General features: G+C 44.1%; 1 protein-coding gene across 2 annotated transcripts in view; it reads left to right on the top strand.

The window, feature by feature from the left end:
* LOC135219955 (uracil-DNA glycosylase-like) overlaps positions 1-14829 on the top strand; it is a 71108-nt gene that overhangs the window by 40107 nt on the left and 16172 nt on the right. For both annotated transcript variants that reach the window (XM_064257200.1, XM_064257198.1), the window contains exon 3: positions 4766-4959. In XM_064257200.1, coding sequence (XP_064113270.1) covers positions 4766-4959 — 194 coding nt within the window. The remainder of the gene's footprint in view (positions 1-4765; positions 4960-14829) is intronic.

The following is a 14829-nucleotide window of genomic DNA, read 5'->3' as shown; positions in this document are numbered from 1 at the left end:
AAAAATGTAAGGAAAACATACATAAATTAAACTTTATGAAACACATTAACAAAACTGTAACACTTAACTTTACAAAAAACTAAAATTAAATTTTTTTTTTATTTTTACATTTTTTTTTTTTTTTTTTTTTTACTTTTTTATACTTAACATTTTTTTTTTAATACAAAATTTCAACTTCTTCACCTCTTTCAACTTTCTGTTTTTTAGTATCACTTGGTTCTTCCTTTTTCCTTACTCCTGCTAGTACTAAAGGCCTCTTTAAAAAATAACTATCCAAGGAAGATTGCTTCTGCCTACTTTTCACAATGTTCCTGAAACGACTCAGGCAAACGTCATCGAACTGCGCATAGAGGCCTTGCTCAGCTTGAGATAGGATGCCAAAGCATTGTTTGAGGTCCCATGTTTGGGTCATGCTCAATCGATTTTTCAGCATGTTAAAGCTTTGGTCTCGGGACAGGAAGGCTCCCTGTGTTCAAACAGGTCGTTTAAACTTCTCTCTCCTCCTCTTGTACAGCACAGGAAGTAATACTCAATGAATGTGGCTCAGCTGATGTCTCGTTACGTTAATTCAGATGGGATCCATTTAAAGCCTGGCTTAACTTTGGATCATGTGAGGGCTGAGGGCACTTTGTTGCCCTTTCAAAAGACCTTGACTTTAGAGTCGACTGTTTCTTCTGCCTTTCAGACTGTGTCGTGGCTGGACTTGTGGTCATCTGCGGTAGCCAGGATAACGTTGTCTTCCTGAAGGAGGTTCTGTCAGCTTGCCTTTCTTTATCAGGTTACTTCAGTATGGCGCTAAGGCCATTTCTTGCCTGGGCCATCTCGTGCTAATTTGTGAACCAACCTGCTCCTGATTAGGTGGGATACTGCCCTGTCGAAGGTGACAAGTTCAGTGAACCCGAGTCCTTGTCTTCTCTTCGGAATGGGGACCTCCTGGAATCGCAGCTTCTCTTTCCCATGATGCAGCTGGAGGATGCAATAGACCGACAGTGTGCTGATACCAAGGACAGGCTTGTTCAGTAGGCAGTCACAAAGTCGGAGGCTCATTCTCACCCTCCTCACCCTCCTCACCCTCCTCTTCCTCCAAGGCAGAGTAGGCGATCTCCTCCAAGGAAGTCTGCCAGACAGTCAGCGTCTCTTAGGACTCCTCAGCCTACAGCTTTATTTAAGCCAAAGCAGCAGCAGGGTCTCTTTTGGTTCCGTGCCTCCTAACCAGGAAGGGGCAGAGTGGGTCAAATGGGGCAAATGGCAATACCACGGAGTGGAGAAGTGGGTAGTAGATGTCCTTCAGGTGGGGTATCTACTACCTTTCAGCTCCTCTCCTCTCTCGGATCGTCCCCTCCTCAACTTGACTTATGCTCGATGCTATTCGAAGCATTTAGCTCTGTCTCAGAGGGGAAGTGTCGAAGATGTTGGACAAGGCCACAGTGGAGGAAGTTCATTGTCCTTCACCTGGGTTCTAGTCAGTTCTTCCTGGTTCCAAAGGCTACGGGCAATTGGAGGATAGTGATAGATCTTTCCACACTGAACCTCTATGTCAGGAAGACGAGATTCAGAACGGAGAGCCCTGGACAATTTCGGCAGCAGTAAGGCAGAATGACTTCATGCTGTCAATAGACTCTAAGGACGCTTACTTTAGATCCCAATTCACCCTTTGTTCAGGAGATTCCTTTGCTTCAACCTTGGAGATCAAGTGTTCCAGTTTAAGGTCCTTTGCTTCGGTTTGGCCATAGCCCCTCAAGTATTTAGAAGGGTCTATACCCTGGTTTTGACATAGGCCCACACTCAGGGATTCACCTGTTGAGATACCTCAGCGATTGGCTGGTCTTAACAGGTTCCAGAGAGAAGTTAGTTTAGGACAGGAGGACCGTCTTCTCCTATTTTGTTTACTAGAGATTGCAGAAGTTCAGGATGGTGGCTCAAACCTTTCTTGCTCAGGCCAAGCAGCCAGCTCTCCAATGGTAGGTTCTCCTCAGTATCTTGTCATACCTTGAAAAGCTGGTCTTTCAAGGGTGTTTCCACATTCGCTCTCTGCAGTGGAGGCTGAAAAAGTTCCAGTCTCTGGCGGTAGATTGCCCTCAGCAGCAGATACCTACCTCTATCAAGAGAGGTAAGAAGAGACCTACGGTGGTGGTTGGATGGCCAAAACCTTACGGTGGGTGTCCCTCTACACTCGCCCCCTCCAGATCTGGTCCTTTTCTGGGATGCTTCCACCGAAGGTTGGGGTGCTCATCTCAAACAGCTCCTAGTCTACGGTGTCTGGAGTGCAGAGATCAAGCTGCTTCACATCAATGTGTAGGAGGTACATTCTGGGCAGATGGAATTTAGTTGCCAACAAACTAAATCGTTGGAGGCAAGTCCTGGGTACAGGACTTGCTATGATCCTGCATCAGATCATAGCAGAAAGGCTGTTCCACCTGTGGGGAAAACCCATGTCAGACCTCTTCACCACCCGGTTCAGCAGGAAGCTGGAGGTCTACTTCTCAGTGGTCCCCTTTCCTTTCGCCTTGGCGGAGGATGCTCTTCAGCACCCTTGGGACAATCTAGAGGTGTACGCCTTCCCTCTGTTCTGCTTGATCTGTCAGGTCGTAAACAGAATAATGGGTTCCAGGAATCTCAGGATGACCTTAGTGGCTCCTCTCTGGCCCCAGGCGGAGTAGTTCCCAGGCCTTCTGCCTCTTCTGTCAGCAGTTCCGAGAGAAATTCCCGTGTCACAACCTTCTTTACCAACCTCATGTGGAGAGATTAGAGATTCAACCAGTCGGTAGAGTGCCTGTCTCTTCACGGCTATAGACTGTCAAGTATCTCCTCCGAGCGAGAGGCTTTCCTCGCAATGCAGCTGGACAGATGTCTGGCTACCTCAGGTCTTCATCAGCAGTTTACCCAAGAAAGAAGTACTCCAAGAATACCATTTCATTCTGGTTTTGGGAGGTGATTAAACAGGCATTACTTCTCACCTTCAAGTTCTGTCATGGATACTGTGGTGTGCGAGCACATGACATCAAAGGATTGGGTTTCTCTCTGGTTTTTAAGAACCTGTCTGTTCATAAGATTTTGAATGTTGGTTCTGGCTTTGGCAAACCACTTTCACTTCCTTTTACCTGAAGGATGTTGCCAACAGAGGTGGTTGGACACTTTTTTTCTTGGGTCCTCTGGTAATTACCCAACAAGTTGTGTTGCTCTTCCAGTGCCCCTAATGGGACAGTTTGTATCTTACCTAAGATAATTGTGTGGAAGAGAGAATGAGTAAGTTGGCTGGTCTCCTCCTTTCTCTATTTTTTTTCCTTCTTCCTATGGGCGGGTTGAAGAACAGACATCATACGCTGGAACTGGTCTGATACACTTAGAGTGCGGCTCCCATACTGCGTTGTTTTTTTTGGTTTGTATTCAATACAGTAGATAAATCTGCTTCTCAATAGCATTTACTGCTCTCTAGCAAGGGAATGGGAGAGTGTTGACAAACCGCTTGTGGCCTACTTGGTTTGTTGCATGAACAGATATAGTTTTATTGGTCTTCCATGGATGCAATGAATTTGGACATGTACCATCGTGTTTAATCCCAGAGGGCTGAGTTTTTAGATATTTGCATATCTATTCTCTCTTGGGCTCCAACCCCCTTTAGAACTCGAACTTCTAGGAAGGACGGTCAGTTGGGCTGAACCCCCAATCAGTTCTGCTTGTACCTTCCTCCAAGTATAAGTCTATCCTGTTGTTAAGACCAAAGGTTTGTTCTGCATATGAACAAACAACAAATTTTTAATCAATTTGTATTTTTCATGGCTAACAAACCTGAGGACTTAACGTTGATTGCCCACCTCTAGCCACCCCTCTCAAATCCTGGGATGGAAGAAAGACTAAGTGCGACATAGGATGCAGATGTGGTTGATGACCAGTCTTTACCTTGTATATGCATTGTTGCCAGATGCCACAGATTCCTTGCATTACAGTCTTCGATTGTTTTTAACTGGTTTCCAGCTGGCACTAGAAGATTATCCCATTGTTAAGACCTCAGGTTTGTTAGCAATGAAAAATACTAATTGATTAAAAATTTGTCATGTTTGACAGTCTTTTTTCCTTCAACAAAAAACCTGTAACCATCATTGTCCTCCCTCCCCACTTTTATTTGAAGGAAAGCCTTCATGATATCAGCAGTTACGGCCACCTTCCTCCTTCTAAATCTCAATAAAATTTCCACTAAATCAAGGTTGAGGGAAAGACCACTCTGTAAACAGTCATTTAGGGACACCACTCGGACTTAATAGTCGAATTGGTCCATTAGGGTCATCTTGTGTCTGGTTGGTTTGCCTACTATAGCTTCACTTAAATTTTATGCTGCACGACACAGCCATGTTTCAGCATTCAGTTGCACCAATTTAAAATTTCATAATTTGATTGAATCATCTGGAAAACCAGTAAATTCCTCTTCATTTTCTTCTCCTGGGGTCGGGGCACCATGATGATAATTATAGGCGTTTTGAGACAGTCTCCTCAATAACTCAAAAAAAAAAAAAAAAAAAAAAACTCGGGGGAAAGGAAATACTCGTCCACTTTATGGCTCTTTTATTCCTCCCATGAATGTATGCACAAGACTACTGTCATCCTTCATTTGTCTGCTAAGCTAAAGATGAAAGTGTCCTTACTATTTAGTGATATGAGCTCTGAGTAATTATGTTAAATGTGATTGTATGGAAAAATTTATTTTTGGCTATAAAGAAATACATTCTTTTGCTGATAAACTCTAAGATCCTATATTGAACTTTTCTAGCTAAGCAAGTTTTTGGATAACAAAAGAAATCAAGCCACGGTGTACCCCCCAGCTGATCAGGTATTTTCATGGACCCACCATACAGATCTTGAGGACATCAAAGTCGTAATTCTTGGTCAAGATCCATATCATGGAGTTAAACAAGCACATGGCTTATGCTTCAGTGTTCAGAAGGGCATTGCTCCTCCACCAAGGTAAAATGCAATTTAATATTTGTGTATTATACTGTATTTAGATCAATCTTTTAAACTGGTTTTCTTAATCTTTTAGTGAGGGATTATTTTATGATTATCCATCCACCTAGTTTGCCTATTAAGTGACCAGGTACCCTAAATCAGATTTTGATATAGCCAGACAATGCTTATCAAATTGAGCCCAGGTCTTAATCTGGAAAACCTGATAATCTTGTTGATTTTTGTGAGCCCTAAGGGTGTTGCTGATAAGGTACAGGGGATGGGGGGAAAATATGCGATCATCACAATGAAGGGAAACCACTGCCCACTGGTGAACCTCGACAGTCAAGGCGTGAAGTTACTGTGAAACCAGGCCTCCCTACTTGTTCACATTTGTGACCACCGTGGTGTTGCCCAACATGAGAATGACAGAATGACCCTCCACTTTCTCACGAAACTCTTTCAGACCTAGAAAGGCTGCCTTCAACTCCAAGACATTGATTTGCTGCTGTTTGTCCTTCAAACTCCAAATGCCTGAGGCAATGAGGCCACCTAAATGAGCCCCCCAACCTGCAAGGGAGGCGTCTGAAAACAGAAGGAAGTCCGGTGGGAGAGAATGCAGAGGAACACCCTTCAAAAGATTTTGGTTGTCCAACCCCAAGTGAAGGTCTTCTTTCACTTCCAGAGACAGAGGAACCTTTAACAGGGGTGAGTCCCTTGCCGGAGACCAGAATTCCCCCTGCCTCCATTGCAGAGACTGAAGATGAAGATGCCCATGAGGGACTAGCTTCTCCAGGGAAGACAAAACTCCCAGAAGAACCTGGTGACTGATGTGGTTCCTACAAGAAGTTGCATGCTGTGGCAGGATTACACAAGCTAAAAAACAAAAAAGCTTAAAACACAAACACATGTACTCACCTCAGACTCAGGGTGAGGAGCTGCGCCACTGTCCGCTGGATATATAGCTAGGCTAGGCTAGCCGTCGTAATACAATACACAAACAACTGAACAAGGACAACAACCACACAACAATCCAATAACTATACAACAAAAGACCACTGCACAAACAATCACTATCCATACCAAAAAAACAATAACCTGGCAAGTCAACACACCCCTTACAACACCAAGGAACCACAACAACTCACAACTCCAACAACTCATCTACAACACAACAAACTCACAAGCACAACAAATTGAACAACACAGGCACAACAACCTTCAAACATACAATACCAACAATAATTTAACCAACATCTTCAAGAACCACAAAATAACGGACCACCAATAATACTGCTACCAAAACTCTCTAACCAGCACCGGCTCTCCTCTCAGACTCGCTCACTTTTCTCGACGCTCGTAACCAACGGTTGCCACACATATACACGGCGAGTGCCACAACAGACACGCTTACGACCGCCATTAAACTACTCCTCTCTCTCTCTCTCTCTCTCTCTCTCTCTCTCTCTCTCTCTCTCTCTCTCTCTCTCTCTCTCTCTCTCTCTCTCTCTCTCTCTCTCTCTCTCTCTCTCTCTCTCTCTCCTTGGAGACGTCAAATATAAGCTACCATCATCACTCCTCCGTATTACCTCCTCTGGTACATTTGACAAAGTCTCCTTACACTCGCAACATCCACACTAAATCGCCTTTTGCAACACCCAAGGATGCTTGGATGGTGGCCCCCATGGATCTTGTTTGAGGACCCTCATACATTCTCTAAGTTACATCGCCATTCACTTCTTCTGAACCACTTTCATTCAAACTCCCATTATCTCCCTCACTACTATCCTCCCAAATCTCATTCACTACTTCATTGACATCTTCTAGCTCTGGTCTTAACATCTCTCCTATTTCTGCTACGAAACTACTCAGCTCATCCATACTTCTGTCAAACTCTTGCAAAGACTTATCCATCCTATCAACTACCTCCTTACTACTCAGTTTCCTTCTCACTGAGGTCTCACTTATCCCTGTTTACTCAAACCCTGTATTACATGCTCTATCAACTATTTGCACCCTACCACTAACACTTACCTTGCTGTTCCCGCTTCTTCCTTCCACTTCTTGTCTCTATACTCTTCCGCTTTCTTCCATACTCAACCAACTTTGTCGATCTCCCAGACCCATTTGTTCACTGACACTGCTCATTCACTCATTGCGTTCTCCCGAACATACTGTCGCACACTAGAGGACCCACCCAACTCTGAATCCCCTTAACACCTAGTTTTCCAAATTCCCAGCCTGACTCATCCACTTTTGCCTACACACACTCGCCACATGACCTTCCATTCCACATTCAGCACACTTCACACACAGTTCTTTACACATCCTAGCATAATGCCCATTCTTTCCACAATCACCACAAACCTTGGTCACACGGGTACCCCTACATCCACTCACTATATGCCCTACCTGCCCACACCTGTAACACTTAATATTCCTATCTTTCTTGCACTCACTCACCACATGACTCATCTGTCCACACCTGAGACACGCTCCCAACGCCCACCGACACTCATTCTTCTTGTGTCCTGGCTTTCCACATCTGTGACACTGCTGCTCTTCTTCATGACAAACTAGTCCTACTCTTGCAACGCTTGGACTCTGATCTTTCTTAGGGTTTATTACAATTACGTTACTTGCTCTCACACTCCTGTCAACCACTTGCTCTGCCATTGGCCTCAGCTCTTCTAGAATTGCCTCCCTATATTTTAACTCAGGCATACCCTCTTACTTCAGTCCTGATGCTAACACTTCTACTCTCTTTCATACACCTATCTAGCTCGTAATCCCCAACTATCTCTAAAATATCGTTCCATGTTAACCTTTCATTCGTCCATCTCATTTTCTCCTTACGTTTCAGATTTATAAACTCATGCACTCTCAGGCACAGTCGCCAACAACTTCCTCACTAAGTCTTTACACTCATTTATCCCTTCGTCCCCAAACTTTTTCCTAGCTAATGTTTCCAACCTGCACACTCATTGACAACGACTCACCAACATTCATTCTTGCCTCATCAAAATCATGTTTTCTCCTATATCTAATGCTACTCTTTATCCTCTTCGCCTATTCCACAATCCTGGTTTTCACACTCTCATAAGGCACATTCCCTACACTCATCATTACCCCATACATACTCAACAAAAATCCCGTCAAAAAGCTACCCAACTCTCTTGCCCAGACTCTCTTGTTATCCCCATACTTAGCCACAAAATACTTTTCATATTCCTTAAAAAAGTCCCCTATGTCCCTACTACCATATTCCTCGTATTGTGCACATCGGGGTACCTTTTTCATATACACAGCCTTTCGTACTTCCTGCTCACTCTCACTCTCACTTTTGCTACTTCCATTCTCATCCCTCTTAACCTTGCCAGAATACAACAAATCAACTTCCATACTAACATCCATGCTCTTGATTATGCTCTTCTTACATTCTTTCAACTAAACCGCTATCTAAATCACTCTCAGCCCTTGCCGCAACGTATCCAGTCCTAGTCTCATCCTGTCTGTCATCCTTACTAGCCTTCTTTCCCTTAGTACTCTTCTTTTCCTCAGCCCCCTTCTTATTCGTGTCCTCAGATTTATCCTTATCCTGTGTCTTCCCCTTCTTTCCCTTATCATAACCAAATCCCCTTTGTCACTCGTACTCTCATCCACTTGTTCTTTCACTCTCTTGATTGCTCTTAGCCCATCAAAAGACCCAGTAGGCCTACCTCCTACTGCTCCCTCTCCCATGAATCCCTTCATCATCTCCTGCACTGCATTCATCATTACTCCGAAATTTTCGTCCATTTTCTCAACCATTCTCTCTTCCGCTCCTTTCACCTCTTTGATTTCCACTTCCGCACACCTTAGCATTTCTCATTTCCTCTAACTCATTCTTTAGCTCCTCACAATCTACCTTTACCCTCTCATTCTCTACTTCCAATTGTCCTCTCACTTCTCTCTCCAACCTTAACTCCTCCTTCAGCCTCTCCACTTCAGTCAAACCTTCCATACTCACTTCACAAATCATACAACCCACCACACCATGTCCTGCAGCTGCCACACCAGCAGCCCCACGTTGGGTGCCAAAAAATAATGTGGCGGGATTACACAAGCTAAAAAACAAAAAACTTAAAACACAAACACATGTACTCACCTCAGACTCAGTGAGGAGCTGCTCAACTGTCTGTTGGATATATAGCTAGGCTAGGCTAGCCGTCGTAACACAATACACAAACAACCGAACAAGGACAACAACCACACAACAATTCAATAACTATACAGCAAAAGATCACTGCACAAACAAGTCAACACACCCCCTACAACACCAAGGAACCACAACAACAACACTCAACAACTCACAACTCCAACAACTCATCTACAACACAGCAAACTCACAAGCACAACAAATTGAACAACACGGCCACAACAACCTTCAAACATAGAATACCAACAATAATTTAACCAACAGCTTCAAGAACCACAAAATACTGACCACCAATAATAATACCTCTACCAAAACTCTAACCAGCACCAGCTTTCCTCTCAGACTCGCTCACTTTTCTCAACGCTCATAACCAACACTTGCCACCAATATACATAGCGAGCGCCAAAACAGAAACACGCTTACAACTGCCATTAAACCACTCCCATTTATCTCTCTCTCTCTCTCTCTCTCTCTCTCTCTCTCTCTCTCTCTCTCTCTCTCTCTCTCTCTCTCTCACGCAACCCTCGGAGATGTTGTCAAATATAAGCTACCATTATTACTCCTCCATAGCACCGCCACTCACAACTTCTCCAACTTCTGATCTGATGGGAAAAACCTTGCAACCGCTGTATCGATGACCATTCCCAAGTAGGGAATCCTTTGACTGGGTACGAGGTTTGACTTTTCCTGGTTGACTGCGATGCCCAGTTCCAGACAAAACTGAAGCAGATGATCTCTGTCCCACAGCAGCTTCTCCCTGGAACCTACCAGGACCAACCAATTGTCGAGGTACTTCAGCAAATTGATCCCCTGAACATGGGCCCAACTTGAGATGAGAGAGAAGACCTTTGTGAACACTTGAGGAGCTGTGGTCAGCCCGAAGCACAGGACTTTGAACTTTAAGACCTTGTCTCCGAGAGAGAAGTGAGAACTTCTTGGATTTGGAATTGTGGGCCTTTGATGAATAGGGATCTGGAAGTATGTGTCCCTCAAGTCTTTCGACAGCATGAAGTCGTCTTCCCTCACAGCTGCCAACACTGAAGGTGGGTTTCCATCTTGAACCTTGTCTTCCTGATGAAGTGATTCAAGGTGGATAAGTCGATCACAGGTCTCCAACCTCCTGACGCCTTGGGCACCAAGATGTGACTGTAAAACCCCAGAGATGGACGCACCACTTCCTCTATCGCATCCTTGTTCAGCATCTTTTGCACTTCCTCCTGGAGAGCCAAGAACTTCAGAGAATCTGGAGGATACACCCTCCTGAGCAGCAATTTGTCCGAGAGCGGAGGAGAGAAGTCGAATGGCACTAGATACCCCACCTGAAGGATATCTACCACCCACTTCTCCACCCCATGACTCTGCCACTTGGCCCAATGGCCTGCTAGGCAACCCCCCCACCCACCCATGGCACAGGAGAGGGAGAGGCCCCTAACCCACCGACGCCCTTGGGCCCCACCCTTCTCGGCTTAAAGGAAGGGGGTGGGGGTGTTTTTTTTTTGAAGGGACGTTGGTCCTCTGACCTAGGCTGGGACGAATGGGGAGGCCCTGCCGAAACCGAACTCCTTGACGGCCTACAAGGCGACGACCTTCATGACTGCTGCTGGGCAGGGGGAGGAGGAGGAGCCGAACGGCTCCGAGGACAAGACTCTGACTTAGACACGGCCTGGTGCACTAATCTGCCCTTGGCGTCAGCCTGGCGCTGGTCTATCACATCCTCCAGCTCGGTCCGAGAGAACAGAAACTGTGATTCCAAAAGATCCAGAGCCAGATACGAAAATGCCTTGCCTCCGAACTGCAACAAACTAGCAAGAGAGGAAGCACTCACCAACCCCTCTGGGTACCTGTCAGGAGCTATCTTGGTAATGACCGCCGACCAGAAGTCCAGCCATGAAACCGTCTGCAATATGGAGGCTGCCGTAGACACCAATGCTGAGGCATCCTGTGGAGACAAGGACGGAGTCACTGACCTCACCTGCTCCAAAGTCAATCCCTGCTTCAGACAAATGACGTCTGGGTTAAGATGACGCAACATAAAATATGCAGAGTTTGTAGCATAGTATTTCCTATGCCTTGTGAGAGGAGTGGGTAGCAGCTTGGCAGAGCCCCTAGAGCGAAGCGAACCGGCCCGATCTGAAACAGAGGCGATAACCTTATACAAGACCGACTGGACGTGCCCTGACAAGGCAATTTGAAACGATGACTTGGGATCCTGCATAGCTCCCAGCAAGGTTTCCAAGCAGGAAGTAGTGTAAGACGACCGAGCCTGAGTCCTACTCTCCAAATTGTTGAATCCACAAATGAGATCGACAACTTTTGTAAAGGAAGGCAAAACTCTTGCATGTCTCCCTTCTCCTGCTCCGGCAACGGAGACCAATCATGAGAAGGGTGTGCAGGCTTATGTAAAGCACCTTCCTCATTTAAATTAACGGAAGAACCAGCAGCCAAACAGCCTGAAACACCAAGTAACCTGTCTGGGCTGGATTGGGCGCTAACTCCCGCGACAAACCAACCACAACACTAGGGATATCCTATTGTTAAGACCTCAGGTTTGTAGCTATGAAAAATACAAATTGTCTTAGAAAATTTGTCATTTTTCGTACGCCTCTTTTCATACATTTTGGTTTTTGTAATTTTTTTGTTTTTACAAAATTTTTGTTATCATACATTTCCTCGGTTTTCGTACACTTGGAAATGCTCCATCTAGGGCCCAGTCAAGCGCCCAAAGAAAGCATCCCGTCATCTTTCATGACCCATTCTGCTTTTGTGTTCATTGTTTTTGTGCTTTTTGTGCCTTTTTATTAGAATGCAACTGCTTAGTAAGCCATCATAGGGCCAAAGAAAGTTCCAAGTGCTAGCTCTTCTGTAAAAAAAGGTGAGAAACACTATATGGAGGAAGTTGCATGCCGATCTCAGTGAGAAAATGCATACAACAATCGCTGCTGTTAGTGAATTTAAGGCCAGCAGAGGCTGGTTTGAAAGATTCAGAAAACAAATGGGCATAATGTGCATACTTAGGGATTAAGGACGTGTTTGCAAAGTAGAATGATGTGAAAACTTTTGTGGAAAATTATCATCCCAACAAAGAAGTTGCAATTTGTCTCCAACATGTTTGATGACAATGCCGTGTTTAACTTGAGCAACTTTTAAAGAAATGATAGAAACAAATGTTTGTGGACAGTTTTGATGTGTGACGGGTTCAGTAACTGTCAAGTTGGTTGTGGTGCTAGTGAAAAAACGAAGAGGAGAAGTAATCTCAGATAGTGCCAGTAAAAGATGAAGAGAAGTAACCTCGATAGGTCCTTGATACCTGAAGTCCTTCTGGAGGGAGGCAACCTCTCCTTCCTGTCCCCTCCTCTCCGTCTTCCATATGCTAAGAAGTTTTTCCATAAAGGTAAGAGTACTGTTAAATGTTTATTTATTCATTTCATTAGTCATATATATTTATTTTACATTGTTTTCTGTATGTAAAACTGTTTATTCCCTATAAAATGTATTTTTAAACAATATTTTTTGGGTCTGGAACACAATTGTATTTACATTATTTCTTATGAAAATTATTGTTTTGGTTTTTGTGCATTTCAGATTTTGTGGGAGGTTCCACTGTACTAAACATGCATGCACCTGGATTTAAAACCTCTACCTGCTCCTACAGCTCACCAGGATCCAGTTGTGCTGTTGGTACTAGCCATTTCTGCAGATGTCATGTTTCTGTCTACTCCTTTACCTCACTTGTATCCAGTCACACTCCTCTTCTGACCGTCGAGTCTCCAGCCACTTTATCACATATTTATAGACTCCTATCTCCAGCCTGTCACTTGATAGCAGCATCCTGGCTGTAGCTGCTCCTCTTGTTACAGCAGTGCTCCTGGTCATTGCCACTCTATTGGGACAGATGGCTCTCCTGGATTATGGGTCCAACCACTCTCACAGACATATAGCTCTCCGGTCTCCAGCTGTATGCTTTTTGTAACATTTCTTGGGTATTGAAATTTTCCTGGGTATGACAGCTTTCCTGGATATAGCTGCAAAATTGCCTCTGGCAACTCCCCTTACTCCAGCAGCTCACCTGACTCCACTGTTCTGTGGGTTCAGTTAACTCTCGTGTCTCCTGTGGCTCAATGGGCTTCAGCCCCTCTCCTTAATATATCAGCTTCCTGTATACATCAGCCATCAGCTGCCCTGCTTCGTCCCGCAGCTCTGGTTTCGTGCTCCAGTCACTCTTCAGATTCTCTTTCACTCAAAGAATTAAGAGGAGAGGTTTATCTTTAGGGATCTTCCTGATTCCTCTACCTGATTTTTAGGGTCATCACTGAGTTTTGCCTACTCCAGCCTTGCTTTTTTTGTGCTCTGGATTATTTTTTTGTTTTTATTTTTGTCATCCAGCATTTGGTACTATCTTTGGCTCTGTTACCAGTCTGGCCCCCTGCCAGCAACCTTGTGTCACCTGGTCATAAGCTGTTGGTGAATTTTTATGTTTCCTTTCCCCTCTGACCCTCCAGCATTATTTTGTATAGAAGCAATGTTATTGCTCCGTGATACTGCTCCTTTGGGAGATGCTTCAGCTCCGTTCTGATTGTTCAAGATCAGTGCAGTCACTGCCTTAAAACAGTTGTCTTGAACTTGCTACAGGCAAATAGGATCCCTTTTAAAGCTAATATTAACCTCCAGTTCTATTTGTTTCTAAGCAGTTAAAACTCAGCTCAGTTTAACTCTGTGAATCATTATCTCATGTGTTCTTTCCAGACATACATATGTAAGTGTTTACATAATAAAAATATGGAATGTTAGTCCATATATATAAAAGACTAAAACTAAAGAGGTCAACCAGATTGCTTGCAGGAATGTGATCAGACTAGAGACGCTAAAGATGACGTATACAATAAAAGTAGGCTAAGATAACATTCCGTCACCTGTAGTCATTCAATTGTTTATAAACATTAGTCCAAGCTCCCTGCTTGAGACAACTACCGCGACCTATAATTCAAACGGCCTACGTGATCTGTAGCGTGTCTCATTTGATTGTGTGTTCGTATGTAACTATGTCATCTGATAGTATGTTCATATGTTCGAGCTACTATCTGCTTCCTTCATAACTTGTAACAGAGATGTAGAACAGAGTTAGCTATCGTCATTAGAAGACCTGTATCTCTTTACCTAAGCTTTATCATGTAGAGAGAACAGAAGTAGCCATCATCATTGGCAGAAGCGATCAAGCTATCGTTATTAGAAGACTTGTACAATCATATCTGATCTTCAGCATGTAAAACTTGAGAAGAATATATATATTTTTATACTTCGTGTTTTCTACAAGAACCTCCTCACCATGAGTTTAACACATCGTCGTCATAAACAAGAAGATAATCCCGACTTCGTAAGTGATCTACAAACCCCAAGACACTCCATTGAAGATGGAAGTGCAATACCAACCGACTTAGCGTAAGATTATCGCAAGTCTAACATTACCTCATAGGGCGCCTTACCAATCCAGGCAACAGCCCTAAAACATATTCTAGGTTCTACGCTTTTTTCAGGATGGAGCTACAGTATTATAATTAGATGGTTTAACCAGACTGTTATGGGGAGTAGGTATTCCATGTTGTGAGGGATTTATGGTACTATGGGTTCCTTCCTTGATTGTTCAATTTTCATTTGGATCCCCAGGCTATTGCCTCACTTTCAATAGTTTGATTATA

This window comes from Macrobrachium nipponense, chromosome 1 (assembly GCF_015104395.2).
Source record: "Macrobrachium nipponense isolate FS-2020 chromosome 1, ASM1510439v2, whole genome shotgun sequence".
NCBI classification, from domain to species: domain Eukaryota; kingdom Metazoa; phylum Arthropoda; class Malacostraca; order Decapoda; family Palaemonidae; genus Macrobrachium; species Macrobrachium nipponense.
The sequence above is the reverse complement of the archived record's forward strand: the minus strand, read 5'-3'. Positions and strand labels throughout refer to the sequence as shown.